The 21,748-nt window shown below is 47.3% G+C and overlaps 2 protein-coding genes across 8 annotated transcripts; one reads left to right on the forward strand and one right to left on the reverse strand.

Moving 5' to 3' along the window:
- Window positions 1-87: 87 nt before the first annotated feature.
- FBXL8 (F-box and leucine rich repeat protein 8) lies at window positions 88-5,988 on the reverse strand. 5 transcript variants are annotated; one of them, XM_062609212.1, is made up of 3 exons: window positions 5,857-5,988; window positions 2,406-2,636; window positions 88-1,885 (listed from the first exon to the last, which is right to left on the reverse strand). In XM_062609212.1, exons 2-3 carry the CDS (start codon window positions 2,567-2,569, stop codon window positions 910-912), a joined length of 1,140 nt encoding a protein of 379 aa, XP_062465196.1. In that variant the 5' UTR covers window positions 2,570-2,636; window positions 5,857-5,988; the 3' UTR covers window positions 88-909. The 5 variants fall into 5 exon arrangements, with proteins under 5 accessions (XP_062465196.1, XP_062465199.1, XP_062465197.1 ...); XM_062609215.1 differs by lacking the exon at window positions 5,857-5,988 and adding an exon at window positions 4,573-4,694 and having other exon boundaries at window positions 2,406-2,483; XM_062609213.1 differs by lacking the exon at window positions 5,857-5,988 and adding an exon at window positions 4,573-4,675.
- Window positions 5,989-6,075: 87 nt separating this feature from the next.
- Window positions 6,076-21,637, forward strand: TRADD (TNFRSF1A associated via death domain). 3 transcript variants are annotated; one of them, XM_062609219.1, is made up of 6 exons: window positions 6,076-6,185; window positions 8,090-8,241; window positions 12,628-12,905; window positions 14,572-14,764; window positions 15,455-16,030; window positions 18,709-18,840. In XM_062609219.1, exons 2-5 carry the CDS (start codon window positions 8,100-8,102, stop codon window positions 15,754-15,756), a joined length of 915 nt encoding a protein of 304 aa, XP_062465203.1. In that variant the 5' UTR covers window positions 6,076-6,185; window positions 8,090-8,099; the 3' UTR covers window positions 15,757-16,030; window positions 18,709-18,840. The 3 variants fall into 3 exon arrangements, with proteins under 3 accessions (XP_062465203.1, XP_062465202.1, XP_062465204.1); XM_062609218.1 differs by lacking the exon at window positions 6,076-6,185 and adding an exon at window positions 7,072-8,001; XM_062609220.1 differs by lacking the exons at window positions 6,076-6,185; window positions 15,455-16,030 and adding an exon at window positions 7,072-8,001 and having other exon boundaries at window positions 18,709-21,637.
- The last annotated feature ends 111 nt before the right edge of the window (window positions 21,638-21,748 follow it).

Here is a 21,748-nt window from a genome sequence, read left to right on the forward strand (position 1 = left end):
GCTACAGATCCCATGTTACTTGTCAAGAGAAATTATTTGGCTCTTGGGTGAGAAGAAAGGGTGATAAAAATAGCTACACATAGAATCTAGATGAAAACAATATTTTTATTTCTATTATTTCTTCTTATTGTTGTTGTTATTATAAATGCTTTAGATAGCTCTAAATAGGTGCTCCCAGTGTAGCTTTATCCCAGGGTCATTTCAACTCAGAAACTAGCATTCAAATAGCATTCACCAAAATTTTTGTTACAATAGACCAACACACACACATCTCCTAATTTAGAGGCAAGATAACTTGCATGCGAATGCAGATATCAGATGCAAAAACTGTTAGTTCTCTTGATTCTCCTGAGAAATACTAACAATGTAATAAAAACAAAGGTCTTTGCATTCAAATTTACAACCTGGAAATCTGCATTTCTGAGCAAGAGAAAGACAAGATAGACAAGGGAATTTGCATACTACATGTCTTTTATTACTACCTGGTGAACTGTTTTCCTTCAGTGCTTTTTCTTCTGCTTGAATTTTCTAACATAATTCAGCTCCTGTTCTATCCCTCCAATCTGGAAGTTACCTGATAATGGGTGAGCTCCCCATCACTGAAATGCTAAAAGAGGAACTATCAAGGTTAGAATGGATTTTCCATCGGATGACTACAGTTCATTGCCATAGCTCACTGAATCTGCACAGCTAAGTACCCCACTGGGCAGGAAACAGCTGCATTGATGCTGCCACTTCCTCAACTGTCTATTAAGTGGTTGCTGGGTGCCTGACACAAAGTGCTTGACTTCGAGGTTCTTTTAAAATGTAGAATCAAAATGAAGTTTTACTGAGCTCCTCAGTAAAAACCTGCAAAGGGTAAATCTGGCTTTCCTGCTACATAAAGAAACAGAGAACTAAAAAGACTGGTCACTGAATTATTACTGGTTTCCAGGGGTGCCGTTCCTTGGTGACCTTCAGAGTGTACTGTTTCAGACTGGGGCAGTGCATGAGGAATGCTTCTACCACCTCCTGGCTGACCACGCAGTAGCAGTGGATTTCCAACAGATTTCTGCACTGTCTAGCCAGATCCACTAGAGATGAATTTAAGTCCTCCGAGGAGGTGGTTTGCAGTGTCAGCTTCTTTAAAGTACTGCTGTAGTTCTGGGTGACAAACCTAATCTGATTTACCATGTAATTATAGGTGTTAAGTTGCAGTGTGCTCACAGGTATATTCAGCTTTAGGATGCATGGTATTTTGCAAGCAGGGACCGTATGATCAAACTCTAGGTCCACATAGAGTCGAGGATACTTTTGGCTTACAGCAGCCCAGAGGTCTTCTGAGATCACTGGTATATATTTATCCAGACGCTCGCAGAAAATGTCTAAATAGGTGAAAGTTGCTCTTTCAGGCTTGAGCAGCTCCTCAAATACATCGTCAGACAAACTGGCATAGTAAACCCCCAAGGCTGAGAGTTTGGGGCATGCTCTGAGAACTTTCCTAATGGTATCTGGAGCCACGTTGCACACCAGGGTGCGGTTGTTGATGAACAAACTGTGAAGGTTTGGGTTAGTGGTAGCTAAGAGCTCAACAAGCTTATCATTGAGAGTGAAAGGCATTTGCCGAAAATCAATGTGCTGAAGATCTGTCTGGTTTTTAGTGTCACAAATATTTTGTATGCTCTGTAGAATGTCCTGGCCAGAGTAGAAATAGGGGTTCTCCCCATGACACACAATGCACAGCTGCTGCAGCTTGTGGTTCCGCTTTGCCAACACATCCAAGATGCGTGTCACATTCTTCCGGTTGACCTCCTTGGATTGGTCAAACATGATCTTCAAGTGCTTAATTTGGCTGAGGAACTGGAGCAGGCTCTGCAGCATGGCTTCCTCATCCTCTGAATCACAGCTGGAAGGTAAAACAAACTCAGTCACTGTGAATGCTGAGCTTGGTGATCACAGAGCAGACACTCTCCTTTACCAGTGCTTCTGCAAACATCAACAAGATCCCCCAGGCATTTCTTTGAACTTGTTGCCTGGAGAGTCATTGTGAGACCAAATACTGAAGGAGTCGGGAGATGAGGTCAGTTCCCAGAAAGACCCATCAGAAGTATCAGGAGAAGGATAACAATTCAGTAACTTTGTCCCTTGTCATTTACAAATAGCAACTTGGAACAATGTATCTAAGAATGTAATATTTCCCACAGAACTCTAACCATTAGCAGCAACTGAAAAACCACAGCATATAACACAATTTTCTCTATTATATATAAACAGGTGCTATACATTTAAAGTAGTATCACCACACATAGAAATCACAATGTCAATAATGTCATAGCAAAGTGACAGAAATGTTTGACATGCACTGGAAACAATGATCTAGTTACACCTGCAAAGATACTTGGACATTAGAACCCCATTCCTCTTACCTGATCTCTGTGAAGTACCAAACAGAGCTAGAAGATACAGCTGCAGCCCATTGTCTGCACACCTGGAAGACTGTGTATCTATCTCGAAGAGAAAGATACTGGAAAATCTGGATAAGGATTTCTTCTGGAATGCAGTTCCACAGTTCTGGAGCTGGAACAGGCATTTTCCCGATTCAGCCAGGAATAAAAGTGGGAGAAACTTCCAAAACTGCAATTAATTCTCAAAAGTCTCTGTTCAGAAAAACAAAACGAAACAAGAAAAGGCAAACACACATTAGGATTTATGTAACTCATCAAACCATTGCAGCTGGATCACAAAAGAGGTCAAATTTTTTTCCATTTTGAAATTCCACTGAATGTTTAAATTGAACACAAAAAAAATGAGGAAATCTACTGGCTAGTTGTTTTGCACAGTTTTTTCAACCAGTCCTAAGAAGCTGGGTGATACTTTACAGGAGAAAACAGCCTCACATATCCATTTTTTACTGACAGTGATGCAGAAGGCCTGTTGTAAAGACCAGCAGCTGAATTACAATGGTTCTTGTCTGTGATGAGATCTGAAAGTCTGAAAAAAATGTTTTATTACTGTGAACCCAGTTCTCAGAAATCAACCTTTCATGTGAAATATAATGCAGAAGAATAAATGCCTGGGAAGAAGGCTGAGGTTTGCAGCATCAGACTACCTAACTTCTTCATTTGCCTTCTTCCAAAGTGGGTTGTACCCATCTTCTGGATTCCCACACAAATAAAACCATCAACATGACATATTTTTTCAACCCTCTCATAAACAAGTGAGGGGTTTTTGAATGCAAACACTCCCCTTCCTAGGCTAGCACTGGCGTGTGGATCTCAATCTGAGTTTCATGGCATGCCCTCCTGCTTTTGAAGCCCCAGGCCCTGGCATCACAGGATTATCTCAGCATCACTGGCTTCAGTTGAATGAAAACCTGCACTTCCTCGAAGCAGGAAAAGAGATGAAACCATGAAGGAAATAGGGAGTAATGATGCAGAAAGCATAATGCAGAAAGGAACACAACTGCACGTTTTTCTAGAATAGCTTTGAAGTGTGACTCATTGAATGTGAGGTGGCAGGAGCATAGCAGCTCTGCTATCTTATCTACCATCCTATCAATGACAACCCCCTTTCCACCCAGTGAGAGCGATAACAGCCAAGGGCTGCAGTCCTGCTTCCTTCACAGGAACCTGTTTAGCATTTTCTCTGACAATCACCTCAGACTTTCCTACTTTTAGCTGCTTTTAACACTGCCTGTAATACATGTCTGTCAAAGTCATAGACTCAGGCAGGTTGAAAAACCCTTTTAAGATCACCAAGGCCAACCATTACCCCAGGACTGCCAAGTCCACAGCCAAACCATGTTATTAAATGTTAAACTGCTCTTTGCCCTACATGAAATCTCGCACGCTCAGCTCCTTTAATTTTCACTATGATATTTTTCCTTAAAGCCTGAGCCCTTGGAGCCATGCAAAAAGGACCTTGCCTCACCTAGAAAGTAAGAGTGATGTAGTGATTGCTTGGAAAAGCTTAAAAACATGGCCTGAGAGCAGGAAGGCAGGCAGAAAGACAAAATTATTAGTGCTACTTTAATGAAGCAAATGACTCAGTCACTGAGAAGCACAGTTCATGGCCGGCGAGTGCAGTGGCTTGGTTTAGTTCCAACTTGGGTGCCTGCCCCCATGGCAGGGTTCGGACCACCTCAGATCTCACAGGGCAGGGGATTGCTGCTGGCTGCGGCGCTGAGCTTCGTCAGTTCTCAGCACAAGGAAGCAGGCTGGGAGCGAGTGCCCGCGGCCCAAACAGGAACAGGGGGTGCAGTGCTCAGGCGAGATGCCCAGCGCTGTGAGCGAAGCCCCCGTCACAGCATCCCTGCCAGTACCCGCGGCAAGGGCACAGCTCTCCTACCTCTTGTTCCTCTTGGAGCAGAGCCCCTCTTCCTCTGCGCCGGCTGCCCGCGGCTCCCAGCTCCGGCTGCGCCCCAGAGGGAGGAGCGGAGGAGGAGATGCTAAAAATAACAGCAGGGAGAGAGGCCCCCTCCCTGCCCCATTGCCGTGCTCTCCTCGATGGGAGCGCTCCGTCCTCCTCCTGCTCCAGCACTCGTATCCACCAGTTACTTAACACCCCAGTTCCCTGAAGGGCCCCAGCACTGACCATTCCACACTGCAGCTGCCGGCTTAAGGGGAGCCTGTCCTGCCCCAGGCAAGGCTTCCCCATGAAGACACACCACTGCATCCTGACGCCCAAGTCCTGCTGAGCCCATCCTCCCCCCCCCCCCCAGCCTGGAATTTTTCCTTCCAAAATGGGAAGCAAGAGGGTGAAACACCAAGTGCTTTCAAACACTTGGACTTCACCCAGTGGGTTGCTGAAAGCCTTCACTCACCAGAGTTAGAGGAACTCGGGTCTCAGCCACCTTTTCAGGTTTTTAACCCCTCATATATACAGAACAGATTACCTTCAAAGAGAAAACGCTTGTGGGACCTGCGTGGGTGATGGTCCCTGTAGCACTTCACCCTGTGCTTCCCACCTAGTTCTGGGAGTTGCTTCAGGCTTGCTTTTTGTAGGGGAAGGTTGTGATGTCTGGGCTCATTTAACCCCATTAACCCTTAAATGCATGAAACTTTCACCAAGTAAATGCCTGGTTCTCAGAAGCACTGGCAGTGCTGGTGCTGAAGGTGGGTGCTGCCTGCCCTTCTCCCTGCAAACCACAGCACCTCAGAGACCAGCCTGGATTAACTCCTTTCAGCGACGTTTTTGCTTTGACAATCAAAAGAGCTTATATTGTTAAAATACTGTTGTTGTAAAATAGCATTAAATCTATATGTCTTACATATACATATGTATATATAAGAAATGTTTTAGAATGCTTTCCACTTCTGTTTGAGCGTCAGGTCTCTGGAGAGCCTGCACAAACTGCCAAGCCAGAGCGACAGCAGCAAGCATGCAGGTACAAACCCTGGCCTCAGGCCCTCACCAGCTGGGGACAAACAAGAGAGCTGCTGCTGTTACCCCTCTGCTTGCGGGAGGACCTCCAGGCAAGACAAAGACAGCCTGGGCAGGAAACTGCTAACAGACGTTCACCAACGGAGACCCAAATCCAGCTCCTTGCTGCTGCAGTTACAGATTAACCGAGGACACCTTTTAAAGGTGAGCTCCAGGGAAGGGATGGTCTAAGAGCTGAACTTCCTCCAGTGCTCAGTAATTATTAACCCAACCAATCTTCATTTCACCGTTCACTCTTATTAGCGGCGCCACGGGGGAAAGCAGGTGAGAACCAGCTGGGACCCAGCAGCCTTGCAGTGCCCTCAGCCAGGAACTACAGAGGTTATCCCAGCACCTCACTTTCCTCCATGACTAAGGACCGGGGGCACGCAGCCAGCCCCACTCGGGCTCAGCTATCTGACCAGAGCCCTTTCTAGCCATCTTCTAGATCCTCACCTCGAGGGTGACCAAGCGATCGAGACTGGGTGGGTGCTCTCCAGCCACCGGAGCCGCCGCCTTGTGCGTGGACACCCGGAGGTGTCAAGGCACGGCAGGACCGGCTCAGGCCTCTCCAGCACACAGCGCCGCTGCCGCCTGGCCGGCCCCGCACGGCTGCCGCGGGAGGTGCGGGGGGAGCGGAGGCACACTCGTGCAGCAGCAGGTTTGCTCGGGTCCCCCCGGCCCTGCTTCCCCGTTACCCGCCCGGCCCGCGTGCGGAGCAGCGGGCGGCGCCTCGCAGAGGCGGAAGTGGCGGAGCCGAGGCCGGGCAGCGGCGGTGGCTGGAGGTAAAAGCGCCCGGAGCCGGCGGGCGGGCCCGGAGCTACCGCGGGAGAGAGGCCGGAGCCGGAGCCTTGGCCGGGGCCGGGGCCGGAGATGCAGACGCGGGACCGGGTGGCTCGGGCGGGCGCGTCCCGCCGGATCGGGTCAGAGCAGGGCAGGGCAGGGCCGGGTTTCCCCGGTGGTGCCCCGCTGGCACACAGCGGGGCCGGGGCGTTCGTTGGGCGGGTGAGCGGGGCCTCGCAGCAGCAGCGGCCCGGGGAGGGACAGGCGGGCACCGGGAGAACGGACTGTCACCGCAGGCCGGTGGGTGCTCCAGCGCCTAGGTCTTCTGCCTTCCCCTCTTAGGCTGTGACAGGAATTGAGAAGCGGCCTGACAGCAGAGGACGGCAGGCAGCGGTGAGCGCGCACTGTATTGCCTGGGGCTGGCTTTTCCAGAGCACTCCCAAACAGTTTGACCGCTGCTGCTGCTCAAACCCACAGCGAGGGTCCCAGCCGCCGTCTGGGAATGGGCTGGGGAGCTCACTTGCTGGGATAGCACTGCCAAGGCACAACAGCAAAGGGCTCCTTACCTGAGTTTTCGGTGTCATTTCCAGGCTCTCCAGCATTGCCGAGTGGAACCAGGCAGCTGCTGAGGAGGAAGAGCCTGGTCTGTGTGGGGAAGGAGCACAGGGGCAGCAGGGTCCATGCTGCAGTGGTGAAACAGGGTCCTCTCACTGTATGTGCTTCTGCGCTGGTTGGGAGCTCTGAGGCATCTGCGCTGGGAAAGATAAATCGATCTGTGGGACAAATATTTTAAACATTCCGTGTCTGTAAGATGTCACTCAGATTTGTTACCTTCATTCTATGAGACACTAGGAGATGAGCCTAGATCCCAAACTCCCCAGTGTTAGAAGCTCAGATCAAACCTGAACTGCAGCAGCAGTGCATCCTCCTCTTTCTTCTTTACGAGATGCTTTTCTAAAAAGCCTGTGTGATGTGTAGCCCACAGCCTGGAAACACTCCCTCCTTCATCTTGCAGGCGCTCCTTCATGTCCAAGTTCAGTGTGAATTTTATAATTCACTGGTTATTTCCTGTATTTTCTGAACAAGTAAAAGGCTCCTGTTCTGGGCAGAGGTTCAAGGTTCTAGGAAGGAAACAGGGTGGGCCGTATGTTCCAGTACTCTGTTGGACATGCTGCAAAGGATGGCAATGGTTCCCAGCCTCAGCCACCATCTGGAGGACAGCCAGTCCATGGGAGCTCATCCTTCTCAGCCTGGCAGTCCCTGGTGACAAAAAACCTTCACACCCCCAAGCTAAAGGGCATCTGAAGAGAGGGACATTGTCATGTCCAGCAGTTACACTGTCAGCATTTGGCAGCCAAGAGAAGGCTGTTGGGTTTGCACAACTGGGAAGAAAGCTGGAAGGAAGGGTACCTGTGGGAAAGCATCTGATGGTGTGCCGGAGGCACACACAAGCAGTCAGAGAGGGGACAGGACCTATGCTTGGAGCTGAGCCAAAAGGTGTTTTGGTTCATCTTTGCCTGCAAATAGGGCTTCAGTCTGTGTGAACGTGCCAGACCAGGACCGCTGGGTGCCCCTTGAAGGACCCCAACTGTGCGCCTTTAAACTTTGCCAGCTTGACTGGGCAGGTAGAGGCATGAGGACTGAAACCTTTTGGTTCAGACTATCTGTGGACTATAAAATGTAAAATTAAAACAGAGCTTTGTGAACTGCTGAGTCTTTGAGATACCATGCCCCACTGTGCTGTGCTTTACAGAATAAGAGTAAATTCCTCAAAGGTGACACTTGCTTTAAGATCACCTCCTCCTCTAGGAAATAAGGGTAAATCCCCATAATCTGTGCTGTAAGCACTTGGCCAGCATCAGGCCATTTTCCCTGTGGTCTCTCAGCTCACCTGAGTGTTTTGTAGGGTGCTGAAGATGGCAAACAGCTCTGCTCCTTGGATTGGCTGTGCTTATCTCTTCCTCCAGTCAACGTGTAAGACCATCATTCTGCCATCTCTCTATGAGAGCTCCCAGAAGAAACCTAGTGTGTTCAAGGCACTGAAGCTGGCATTAGCAGGTACCCATCCTTTCTGATACCTTGTCACACCATCTCATCTCTTCACGCAATAACAGTCTTTCTTTAATCTCATACTCCTGGGTAAGGAAAGATGGTTCTGACTGTATTTAGGAAAGACAGTGAAGTGGAGCAAGTTCAGCAGAGGTCCCCCAAGATGGTTGGGGCCTGGAGCACTTGTCCTATGAGGAAAGGCTGAGGGAGGTGGACCATTTCGTCCTGGGGAACAGATGGCTTTGGAAGACCTACCTGTTGGTCTCTGCCAGTACCTACAGGGAGGGGAGATGGAGCCACACTCTTCATAGTGGTGAATAGGGAATGGGAGTCAACAGGCAAAAATTGAAACAAGAGAGGTAGGCACCAGACAGAAAGACAAATATTTTCTCTGTGAGGACAGTCAAGCAGTTGCCTGGAGTGACTGTGTATTTCCTGTCCTTGGGGGGTTTCAGAATGGGGCTGGATAAAGCCCTGAGCAACTTGGTCTGACCTCAGAGCCGACTCTGCTTTTCATGGGAGTTTGGGCTAGAGACTTCCTGGGTTTCCTTCCAAGTTGAACTATCCTATGAATTATCCTCCATTTATGAATGTTTGTTTAAACCCGTTAACATAAGAGGGAAAAAGGTTAGGAAAGAAGATGTATTTCCTGTCTTTATACCACCACAGAGATTGCTGCTTTGAGAAGCTGATTTTTAAACTTAGTGTTAGCCAGTTCAGCTGAGCTCCTTTTTGATATAAACAGGCACAAACACATTAGCTTCAAGTGTATCACACAGTATCACAATATGCTAGAGATTGGAAGGGACCTCAAAAGATCATCTAGTCCAATCCCCCTGCCAGAGCAGGAACACCTAGATAATGTTACACAGGAATGTGTCCAGGCGGGCTTTGAATGTCTCCAGGGAAGGAGACTCCACAACCTCCCTGGGCAGCCTGTTCCAGTGTTCTGTCACCCTCACTGAGAAGAAGTTTCTTCTCAAGTTTAAGTGGAACCTTTTGTGTTCCAGTTTGTACCCATTACCCCTTGTCCTATCATTGTTTGCCACTGAGTAGAGCCTGGCTCCATCCTCGTGACATTCCCCCTTTATATATTTATAGACACTAATAAGGTCACCCCTCAGTCTCCTCTTCTCCAAACTATAGAGACCCAGCTCCCTCAGTCTTTCCTCATAAGGGAGATGCTCCACTCCCTTAATCATCTTCGTTGCCCTGCGCTAGACTCTCTCCAGCAGGTCCCTGTCCTTCTTGAACTGAGGGGCCCAGAACTGGACACAATATTCCAGGTGGGGTCTCACCAGGGCAGAGTAGAGGGGAAGGAGGACCTCTCTCGACCTACTAACCATCCCCCTTCTAATACACCCCAGGATGCCATTGGCCTTCTTAGCCACAAGGGCACAGTGTTGGCTCATGGTCATCCTGTCGTCCACTAGGACCCCCAGGTCCCTCTCCCCTACACTGCTCTCTAGCAGGTCGTTCCCCAACCTATACTGGAACCTGGGGTTGTTCCTGCCCAGATGCAGGACTCTACACTTTCCCTTGTTATATTTCATCGAGTTATTCCCTGCCCAACTCTCCAGCCTGTCCAGGTCTCGCTGGATGGCAGCACAGCCTTCTGGCGTGTCGGCCACTCCTCCCAGCTTAGTGTCATCAGCAAACTTGCTGATAGTACTCAATTCCCTCATCTAAATCGTTGATGAATATATTAAATAATACCGGTCCCAGTACTGACCCTTGAGGCACTCCACTAGTTACAGGCCTCCAACTAGACTCCGCCCCATAGACTACAACTCTCTGGCTTCTCTCCTTCAGCCAGTTCGCAGTCCACCTCACTACCTGATCATCCAGTCCACACTTCCTCAATTTAGCTGTGAGGATGCTGTGGGAGACTGTGTCAAATGCTTTGCTGAAGTCAAGGTAGACCACATCCACCGCTCTGCCATCATCCATCCACCGTGTTATTTCCTCATAAAAGGCTAAGAGATTGGTCAAACATGATTTCCGCCTGGTGAAGCCATGTTGACTGCCCCTCATAACCCTCTTATCCTTGATATGCCTTAAGATGGCACCAAGGACAAGGTGTTCCATCACTTTCCCAGGGATGGAGGTGAGGCTGACCGGTCTATAGTTACCCGGGTCCTCCTTCTTGCCCTTTTTGAAGACCGGAGTGACATTTGCCTTCCTCCAGTCCTCAGGCACCTCTCCCGTTTCCCAAGACTTGGTAAAGATGATGGAGAGTGGTCTAGCAATGACTTCCGCCAGTTCCCTCAGCACCCGCGGGTGCATCCCATCTGGACCCATGGATTTATGGATGTCCAGATTGCTCAACTGATCTCTAACCCATTCCTCATCAACTAAGGCAAACCGTTCCGTCGACCTGACTTCATCTAAGGTCTCCGGGGTACAGGGCTCTTCAGGACTGCCTGCAGCAGAGTAGACAGAGACAAAGAAGGCATTCAGTAACTCTGCCATCTCTGCATCTTCTGTCACCAGGGCACCCATCCCGTTCATCAGTGGGCCTACATTGCCTCTGGTGTTAGTTTTGTCTGCCATGTACTTGAAAAAGCTATATAACCCTGTTTACATAAAAAAAGGACTTGAGATGCAAATGGCCATAAAACTATATTTCTTTATCCACCTTTGCACCAAGTGTACCACAGAGTAATAGTAATTTGAAGAGTTTATAATACTTGCCTAGAAAAACTCTCCTGGTATTCTTTACCTGTCACACAGCTGAGCCCATATTGTTTAATGGGGCTTGTGTAACTGTTCCGTAATTTCTTCTGGCAATCATGACCCTGTCCAAGTCACTAGTTTATCCAGTACAAGGCTCCTCATCTTGCAGCTCAATCCAAAGATGGGAGCCAGCAGGCAACTGAACACAGTTGTCCTGTTAGGCTCAATTTATGGCTGCTTTGTGTCATTGGAACGTGAATCTGCTCACATGTTAAGGGAAAGCCTATGAAACCACTAAATCCTAAGCTGCTTATTCAGACCTAAAAAGGACATGAAATCTGAAGCTGAAGTTTCTTGAATAAAAGCATGCAAAATCCTTTCTTTTGAGGTAGCTTCGCAGCTCTCTCGTACAACATTCACAGAGGTTTCCATGTCTGTGCAACTTTTCCCTTCCCAGCCCTCTTACCCTGTTATGGAAACTTTTGTTCAACCAGCACTCATAAAAAACAAACCATGAAGAAAGGGATAAAAAGACATTTCTAGTCAGCCACAGTGAATTAAAATGCCTCTCCTAGGTGCCTAGCCTCATGTCCTAGTTACACAGTTGGTCCAAACTAGACTTTCTGATGCAACCAAGACTCAGTTAACCCTGTAAAGCCACTGTTAGCTCACATGCTTTTAAATGCCAGGTCACTTATTCTGCCTAACGTGGAACACACAAGTCTGCTTTGCCTTACGATTGTCCTCCAGGCATGTCTAAAGAATGCCATGACAAATGGTTTAGAAATACCTGATGTAGAGCAAGTCTTTGCTGGTACCTCCATATGGCCCTGACAGCAACAGGCCAAGAGATTAATTCAGATCAGGAAGCAGTACAGGAAGCCTCACACAGGCCTCTACTGCATAAAAGAGAGAAACACATACTGTAAACTGTCATCATCAGCATATAAAATCCCTGAGGAGACAAGGTCAATGTGCACAGCTAATCAAAATTAAATTTTGCTGGGAGAAGGGAGACTGAAGGCTGGACAATTTCTGTTGTCCATGGTGCTTGTGCTCCCCCCGGGACTAACTAATGTCAGAGGGTAAAGCCCTGACTGCTTGCTTAGATTTTACCATGAATTAATTCTTTGTGCAAAACAGTTTAACAAGTCAAGGCCCAGTCTCAAGCAGCCTAATTCTTATGGCTGAATCCATCATTCCCCATTTGTGAGAGGTGTTGAAGGCTCAGTGCCAGCCAGCCAAAAGTTACCTCCAGGCATGGGGTGGAGAGGAAATGCTGGGTCTCTTTCCAGGACCTTCATCACTGCTTAAAACTCCAGTCACGAGGACTGAAGACTGACTGAGCACTCAGCTGGAATATGCATTTTCATGTATAAAACTTCCCTGTGTTAGCAGTTTAGCATAACCATTTCTGTCCTGGAAATGGAACCTCAAACTTAAAACCTCCCCTAATAAACAGTGTTGAGATAATTACCTGATGTGTAGCACCATAGGTCTTCAGCTGGACACCATACTTCACTGAGTTGGATGGAGGCAGGGCAGCAAAAACCTAATCCTTTCCTCTTGATTTTACACACAGGTTTTTAATTCCAGAGGACATCAGGACAGAGATGACAATTCAAAAGCTGCTCCATTGCAGGCTTGGAGGTGGATGGGAGTGGGTCTGGGTTGCCTGTCTCATGTGTGATAGTGACTCTGCTCACTTCTCCCCATCAGACTCCACCGGCAGCATAAATGGTGTGGACATGCTCAAAGTGCACTGCAGCCACCCGCACCTGATAGTCCAGCTCAAGTTCTGCAAGCAGGAGAACTGCCGCCAGTTCCTGCAGAGCTACCGGGAAGGAGTGCTCCAGGAGTCCCTCCAGAAACACCTCCAGCTCTCCTTAGCCATAAGTGCAGTGCCTCTTGAAATGGAGCTGAAGGCTGGCAGTGAGCACCTCGACAGCATGCTGAAAGATGAGGATCGTTGCCTGGAATGTATCTACAGAGAAAAGGTGAGTGGGAGAGGGAGGGAGTACAGACAGCAATGACAAGCAGTAGCACAAGACTCAGGAAGATGGGTGCAAATCTTGCTCTGAAGCAGCGTGCTGGTTTGATGACTTCTTCATCCTTCAGTTCTCAGCTGTAATATGGAGTAAGCTCTGACCTTCACCAGAAAAGAGCCTAAAACTGCTTACAGGGATTCTTCTAAATCACTGTGGTTTCTGTGTATAACAGTTAATGTGGCTCAGATGTGTGTTATCACTGCTAAAATGAGGAATTACAGAAGGTGCAGCTGACAGCAAAAGCAAGTGTGCTCAATACACCTGCAAGGCAGGCAGAGTGTGGAATGACCAGTGCTCAGCATCTACCTCACTACCTCGCACACCTCAGAGCAGCAATGGCAACTGCACCTAGAAATGAGCCTGAGTGCAAAGAGTCTGCACATTATACCAACTTGTGACAGAGCGGGGGACACAGCATCTGTTGTGAGCAGGAATTGGCTGCCCTTCTGAAGGCAAAGTCCCTCGGGAGCAATATCTGAAGTCTAGCTCATCGCATGCTTTGGCACTGACATTCTAATCCTGCTAGCAAGAGCAGTGAGATCTTGACATCTTTCCTCACAACCAAGGCAGTTGGATGTGATTAAACTCATTGCCTTTTTCCTCTCCTCTTTTTTTCCACCTGGAACTAGCAACACCTTGTAGCTCTGGTTCCTTCCAGATGGTTCTGGGAAATAGGTAGGCACCATCTGCTTGGAAATATTAGGCACAGGAGCATGTTGTGCCAGGTTGCTTTTCTGCAAGCACAGAGAATGAAATGCAAACATTTCAGCCCTGACTAAACAACATGTGATATCCCATAGCCTGTCAACTTCTGCTTTCTGCTCCCTCCTCTGATGAACTAGCTGACTGGACAAAGGAGATGGGCTTATTCTCAGTTCCCCAAACTGAGAAGTCAGTCTGACTTGTGCCTAGCAGTGCAACAGTCAGACAGATGACACCAGGGCAAAGGCGTCTGTGTCTGAGTGCAGTGCTGGGTACCTACTGTATGTGAGCTAAACAATAGACTGAGTCAGAGCAATCACCAGGTTTGACTCTTCCCATGTGCTTTTGATGTCTCTTTTTCTCATTATCTGCTTTTTGGAGGTCAGACTAGTTTTCTCTTGGTTAGTGAGAAAAACTGTCTTGGATTGGATCCAGGAACAACAAAACTTAAGAAATAGAGGCACAGAATGAGAGTAGGGGCAGCAGGAGCTCCCTGCTTTGGTGGCCATGAGCTGTTGGATCAGGTCACCCTATTCTGTGGGTCTGATCCTCATGTGGAGTGAGGCAGAAAAGCCATGCTGCCTCTGGTGCACCCTTATTCTTGCAGAGAGCTGCTGAAAATAAACATGGACTTGTACCAGCTTTATGCAACTTGTAAGTGCTCACTGCTGCATGTGAGAAACCCAGGAGGGCAAAATTGCCTATGTCGCATCACATTACAGATTAAAATCCACACATTTATAGCCAGAACTCCATTAAAGTATTTTATTGGGTCAGTTTATAATCTGCACTCTAGCTATCTCATTGCTCCTCTCTTGGCACCAACATCTTAAGCTGCACCTTCCAGCTAAGCATCTACGGCTTCACAAGACAGTGGACTTGGCACGCATCACTGATGCTGTTTGCATTGCAGCCAGACCGTCTGCGGGATGAGGAAATCACAAAGCTTGAAGAATGCCTCGAGAGCCTGATTGTTCACCAGAGCATCAACAACAGCACGGCTGTAAAAGACTGCACATCTCTCAACTCCCCGTCTCTACCTGGCCCTTCTCAAGGCAACTCCCTTTCCCCACAGGTTACCTTCACCTTTCAGGGACAAGAGTTCGGTGAGTAGCTAGAGCTGACCAAGAGCACCCTTGGTCTTCCTCATCTCAAAGCCCAAGAGGGAGTATTAATGTAACTGCATATTGGGGTCTCAGATAAATCAGGGGGTTCCCAGCATCCCATAAGGGAGGAATTACAGTAGTCCTAAGATACTGCAGTACTGCTTCAGATCAGCCTTCCACCTGTTTTCCCATTAAGGGAAAGGCCTAATCAAGGCAGGGAGCTTAGATGTGCCAGGGCAGATGGCCACGAGCAGGTGCGTCACCACATGCTCCAGTTTGCCACTGGAGGCACCAGCAGTGCCCTGGGCTGGCAGACTACATGGGGAGCAGAGCTGCACAGCTTACACAGAGAGCGCACGGAGACGCTAGGTGGTGAGGCTTACTCCAGCTGATTTTCCCTTCCCAGTGGTGGAGGAATGCTGTTGGAGCACAGACACGTGTACATGAACCCTGCCTATGGCAGCCCCTTTAGCTTCGCTGCTTTGGCACTTCTGCTCCAAGCTCACAGTGCTGCCCTGGTGTTAAACCACCAAGGACAAGCAGAGCAGCTCCACAGTGGTTTAGTGATGTGCTGTGGACACTGAACAGACTCCCTGCTGCACAGAATGTTGAGCAAACCTTGGACTGGGCCAAGCTGCATCACACCAGCTGTGGAACCTCTGTGTTTTACCTGCCCTCTGTCCCTTTCAGACAACAGAATGCTCACACCAGATGACCACCAGAAGTTTGCCAAGCTTGTGTCAAAGAAATGGAAGCAAGTGGGTCGCTCTCTGCAGAAGAACTGCCGGGCCCTGCGTGATCCTGTCATTGATAACCTGGCTCTCGAGTATGACCGAGAGGGACTGTATGAACAAGCCTACCAGCTGCTGCTCAGGTTTAGGGAGTCAGAGGGGCAGAAGGCCACAATAGCACGGCTCATCGCAGCCCTGGAAGAAAATGGTCTCATCAGCTTGGCTGAAGAGCTCCTGGGCCTCCATTCCAGTGAGGACTGATTTAGAACCCAAAGGGTAGTGGCATTGCTAAGAGCTTTCTTGCTTCAGCTAGTGTAATGAAACTGCTGCTAGTGTCTGGGAATGTAAACTCCTGAAAATCACTGCAGGTTTCCATGCAGGTGGGGATGCCCAGGGGAGAGGTTCTGTGCTCACAGAAGCCAGCACAGACCTCTGACATTCCTTGTTTTATTCTGTTTCCAGAAGTCAGCGTTACTTACCCATGAACTGGTGACTTCCTTCAGGGCTGAAATGTCACAGGGAAGCAGCCAGACAGGTAGAGAGCATAGGGGATAGTGGGGGAGAGGGGAAAGCAGGGAAGGCATCTCAAGAGAATTTCTCTGGGAAGCAGACAGTGCCAGTGTTTCTCAGGCTGTGTCTCACAGCCATCACCTGGAGAGCTGCAGTATATTTTTAATACTGAAGACATTTATGCCCTCAGATGTGACATCAAGCAAAGGCAAAGGGGAAATTAAGGAAAAGTCAATTTTACATTGTTTTCCTTCTTTGTTCTTCAAACAAGCAACATCTGTAGCAAATGCATTTGTCCTGCACTGCTCTAGTACAGCTGCTTCCCACCTCTCACCACCTGAAAGTGTTCTTTTACCTGGGACAGTCAGAATCTTCCACAGGGCACAAGATTGCTGCTGTGGAACAAGTTTCAGGCACTGAACAAGCAATATGGACAAACACAAATTCAGAGAATGATTCCCAACTTTTTCTGGACTGTGGTGAACAGTAACATACTGACTACCTTGGCCTTAGCTCTTTCCCACCAGCCAGAGGGAGCCCTCATCTGTGAAAAGCAAAACAGTGCTGGAAGGAAAGTAGTCTCCTAGTCAGCAAGTGACCTGTGGTCTGTAGAGGGGAACTGCTGCTCTAAGGGGTGTTGCAGCATCAAGTACCCTCCTGGCACCAGCTCACAGAGCTGAGCAGTCATCTCTGACCAGCTGGCTGCTGGTACCTTCCCTCACTTCTTAACCAACTGCCCATGGCCTCTGGAGGTCACTGGAGAGGAGAGTTCATGCAGTTGTGTGTCCCAAGTGTTAGGGTCTGCATAGAGCCTTTCTGTGGCAGCGTTGTCACTGTGTGACGATTGGGGATCAGCTGCTGTGCCTGGATTTACCTGATTTTGAGGGTAAAAATGGCTTAAAGCACCCAAACACGAGGGCTGACTCATGCTTTCCGTTCCAGTGGGAGAAGCCAGCTGTCTCCTGGCATGGTTGGGGGCCTACAAGAAAGCTGGGGAGGGACTTTTTACAAGGGCATGCAGTGACAGGACAAGGGGGAATGGCTTTAACCTGACAAAGGGGAGATTTTGATTAGACATTAGTAAGAAGTTCTTCCCTGTGAGGGTGGTGAGACACTGGCACAGGTTGCCCAGAGAAGCTGTGGCTGCCCCATCTCTGGCAGTGTTCAAGGCCAGGTTGGATGGGGCTTGGAGCAACCTGCTCTAGTGGAAGGTGTCCCTGCCTGTGGCAGGGGTTGGAACTGGGTGAGCTTTGAGGTTCCTTCCAACCCAAACTAGTCTGTGATAGGATGTATGATATGATATGCAGACTGCAACAAAGCAGAGTTTACACCTTTGCCCATAACATAGCACAGAGCAACAAGTGTCTAACATGACATGGGTCCTGTGAAGCACAACAGCATCTTGATTACCTTTGACATATTCCAAATGCTTTTGCAGTATATTTTTGCTTACCCTTTTCCATTAATTCTGTCCCTCCTTGCCCTTCCCATCCACTGGCATAGCAGTGGGCCTTGGAAAGTATTCCAGCGGCAGAGGGTGGCTCTGCCAGCACACACAAAGCCTGCATGTGTACATGAATATTGGGCTGCTGGCAGTCACGGTAGGATGAGCTTTCAGGCAGTCCAGCCCTGATGGCCTCGTAAACCACAACTCGCATCTTAATCCTGCACTGGAGTCAAAGCTGTAATTCAGTAAGGATGAACACAACCTTGGGTTCAGGTGTGGACTCAGATCTGAGCTCCTGGTGTTGGTGCTGCTCCCTTTGCTTCTGCTGCAGTGCATCAGTCAGCTGAAAGCCTGGATGAGCAGGATTTAGACAGCCAGCTTCTACCCATCTGGGGTCCACATGCCTCACATGAGCTGAGCATCACATTCCTCAGTGTAAATCTGCAGATAAAAAGCCAGGCTTTGAATCCCCAAGATTATGTACACAGTGTGGAAAGGAAACGGGTATTAAAAATGAGGAGGAGGTTTTCAGGGTGAATCTGATTCCTTTTTGCCCTTAGCTTCCAAGGAAGCAGGACTTCATGCAGGCACCATCTCTACAAAGATTGTTGCTCTGTGACCTTTTATTAAGCCATTCTGTGTGAGTATTCTTGCAGTCTCTTCTCCCTCATTCCTGCTCGATATCTTACCATCTCTCTTACAGTGCTTTTCCCAAAATGAAGCAGATATATGTCTGACAGTTTTGCCTTTAGGACCAGCACATCAATGCTGATCTTAGGTCAGGCTTCTGTGGAGCCATACATCAAAGCAGTTGCTTTCCTGCCAGAGCCAAACTGGAGCACTCTGATTGGCAGCAACCCACCTGGCAAACAGTATTTTTAAAACAAACAAAAAGTAGGCAGAAATTTGAATATTACTTTAACAAAAAATGATTGTTAAAAAACAAGGACATATGCATAAGCCTGGTGTCTCATTTGTAATGAGTATTTCTAATTTCTCAGACTACCTATTCATGTGCACAACTTTCATACAGTTATAAGGCAACCACTGAGTAGTGAGAACTGCTAGCTTTTATAGCATCTGTTAATGCTCAAAATAAGAAAGGCTTATTATTCAGCATCTACTTAAAGTCCAAAATCCTTCTTTGCTGCTATTACTGTATTACAGAGGACATGAATGCTTTTTTTCTTAATGTAAACCTTATGTATTTTTTTGCTCAGCCAGCAATTGGCATATATGTTCCCTCTTACTCACAGATTCCCTCTCAAAAGTGCCATTAAGTGCTGGAGCTCATGTCAACCTTCCTGGAATGTCATCATCTTTAACAGCATTCACAGGTGCCTTCATTGCAGAGACTCGAAGGAAAAGGGTTTTCCAGTGATATTCCATGGTGGAATTTTCTTGAGCACATGGTTGGTTTGGGACCATAGCAGTGGCTGTTTCATGCTGCCTTTTCCAGATCAGTCATCAGCATCAGATGCAATAAAAACTCAATTCTGGTCTCAGGCGGACTCCTTCCTGCTGAAAGAACAGGGTTGTTTTTTTTTTTTATTATCTGGCACAAACTTAGATGAGACAATTTTCCCAGAAGCCTTAGGATTAAATAGGTCAATTGAATTGTGAGTATACAATGTCATTTGCATTGATTTGGCATTTGGCTGGGGCTTGACCCTGAATTTGCTAGTTTTACCAAGAAGATTTCACAGTGGTTTTCCACCAGAGTACAAAGACAAGGGAACTTGATTAAACAGGGAAGCAAGAAGCACTCACAAAGGAAAAAACATCAGTAGAGATTTGTTGAAAAAGTTAGAGGTGTGTTTTTGCCTTGGATAGTTATGCAAAAAGTGGAACTGAAGAAAGAGCTATATGTTAGGGATACTACCAGGAACTCAGTGCTATATGCTAGACGATGTAGATAATAGCTAGATAATAAGCACCCCTGGTGACTGCCTGGCTGTCATGCTGGCGGAAGGGGAGCACACTCTTGCTTTCTTCCTTGCCTGTGCAAAGTTGGTTGTGCGCGTACTGCACCTACTCAGATGTGACATGGAAGTGACACTCCCTTACTTCTGTTATATCGATTAGCTAATGTCTAGTGTGTGAGATAAGCCATGGGCAGTGCTGCTGCTGATGAATTTGGCCTGACCCCCTAACAGCACTTTTCTGTGTAATGAGATATGTTGGGGAAAAAAGTAATATGTTTTCTGGGGGTGGTGGGGTTCAGAATCAAATATGCATCAAACCAGCACAATACTAAACGCAAATAAAGATGCAAATCAGATGCATATAAAAAAATAAAGCAGACAAAATATGAAACAGCAGAAACCATGCTGAAATCACTTACAGGAAGGGATCCAAGAGGGCTTTTCTGTGATAGAGATTGTTTTTGTAGTTTAGCAATGTTTCAGATTTGAAGGAGGCTTCTTTCAGTCTGCCAGAAGGAATAAAAGATCCATCCAAAGGAGAATTTGAATGATTTGTTTTGGCATAGTTGAGCTACAGTGTTCAAAGGGATAGCAACAAACAGGAGAGTGAAAGTTAAAACACAAACACTTTGAGGTGAGGCATCTGAAACATGAGTGTACATGTATACAGTGAGAGTATACCATGATCCATGGTTGTCACAAAGGAAAATATCAACGCTTTCTGGAGAGTTGAGTCACTGAAAGGCTGACTTTAACCCTCTTAGGAGCTTGCAATACACCATAGATGAATTCATCTGCTGAGTATTACAATGCAGCATCACAGCACATAAAGAAGGTGCTCTCTTCCAGCAACTTCAGTTTTCCCTTGTCACCATTGCTTAGATAGAGCAGTTTGTCAGGTGGAAACAGTACTTGACTCAAAAACAAGGATGGGCTCATTGTGATTGATCAGAAGCACTGCAGTATCATGAGCTGGACTTTAAAGGAATCATAAAATTTTCTTCTGGATTTTCAGAGTAAGTCTAAAAACAAATGTCAACAACTCACAGGAATACTTCCCAGATTTCAATTTTCAGCTTCAGCCCTACCACTGAAAGGATGGATATCTGGATTATCCATCACCCTTATAGCACAGGGCTGGAACTAAGATGACCTTTAAGGTCCCTTCCAGCCCAAACCATTCTATGATTCTGTGATTATTTTTAATGCAAAATGGGGTGCTAATGTCACAGCATGGCAGGTTACAGAGCTTTATTGAAAAAAATTAGAGCCTCCAAGTAGAAGTTTCCTGGAGTTCCTTAATTGGGAAGTCTCAGAACTGTATTCAGTTCAAAATCTGGGGGATGTTGGGGCAGAACACAGAATATACTTTGTCAAGATATGGAAAACATAAGGCAAAAAAAAAAGTGCATAGGCTTAGGGCTGAGGGAAACTGCTTGCCCAGAGAAGGCCAAGGTGCTTGGTACAGGCACTGCTCCAGACAAATGTATTTTCCCAGTGTGAGGAAATTGTGGGGTTTTTCCTTACCTGTTAATTTTGGCATTCATTTCAAAATCCAGTTCAGCACTGAGAAGCTGTCTTGCTGCCTGGGTCACCATATTGCCTTCCCTCTAAGGTACCTTAGAAACATGTCTGAGTCACACCCTGGCAGCTGTCCACAGACTCTGAAACCGTGAGTGAGCATGCACAGCAACAAGAAGCCTCAGATTCACTTAAACTCCTGGTTTGGTTTAACTGAAAATGCTGGTATAGCCTAGTATTGTACACATCTAACCAAAGAGACACTAGGATAGGAGTCAAGAGGGTTTCTTCAGTCTAACCCACCCACATAATGGCGTGTGTAAGTAAAATTGGTGAGATATGCTTGTCCGATGTAAATCAGTGTCTGGCCATTTGTCTTTTGTACAGAGGTGGGCTCAAACAGTGAGACAGTTTAAGGCCTCAAAAATTTTCTTCTCTGGTTTGAATTTTAAAGCCACTGGAGGGATTTGGCAGTATATCTCTAACTGAAATCTGTAGGAGGTGTGTGGTTAAGTCCCTCACTCATCAGTGGAAAAATCCCTTGTTGACTTTCTCATTCCAAATTTCTGTAATATTCAGCATCAGATGTGTATCAGCCATCTACAGCTATGAACTGCAGTGCCATGGATACTCAGATCTAGGACATTCAACCTCCAACGAATTGTCTTTCATAGTAAAAATTACTTTGGTATATTTTTTCCTCTATACTTTTGTATAAATAAACTTTTTTTAATGAAAATTGCCTCAGAGACTTTCATTAAACACTTAGTGCAGGAGTATGAAGGGAGTTCTCTGAAGTTCTGGCCACACTGGCTATCACCAGCTCTCAGAAGAGCATCCAGCCAAAGTG

This window comes from Pezoporus occidentalis, unplaced genomic scaffold (assembly GCF_034315485.1).
Source record: "Pezoporus occidentalis ecotype Australia unplaced genomic scaffold, CSIRO_AGI_Poc_V1 ctg135, whole genome shotgun sequence".
Classification (NCBI taxonomy): Eukaryota; Metazoa; Chordata; class Aves; order Psittaciformes; family Psittacidae; genus Pezoporus; species Pezoporus occidentalis.

Bases quoted from the DNA above. Each gene is read 5' to 3' on its own strand.
- FBXL8 (XM_062609212.1), bottom strand. From the start codon at position 2,569: ATGCCTGTTCCAGCTCCAGAACTGTGGAACTGCATTCCAGAAGAAATC. The intron at 1,886-2,405 runs GTAAGAGGAATG...TTTACCTTCCAG, and splicing joins TGGTACTTCACAGAGATCAG to CTGTGATTCAGAGGATGAGG.
- TRADD (XM_062609219.1), top strand. From the start codon at position 8,100: ATGGCAAACAGCTCTGCTCCTTGGATTGGCTGTGCTTATCTCTTCCTC. The intron at 8,242-12,627 runs GTACCCATCCTT...TCTCCCCATCAG, and splicing joins ACTGAAGCTGGCATTAGCAG to ACTCCACCGGCAGCATAAAT. The intron at 14,765-15,454 runs GTGAGTAGCTAG...TGTCCCTTTCAG, and splicing joins CTTTCAGGGACAAGAGTTCG to ACAACAGAATGCTCACACCA.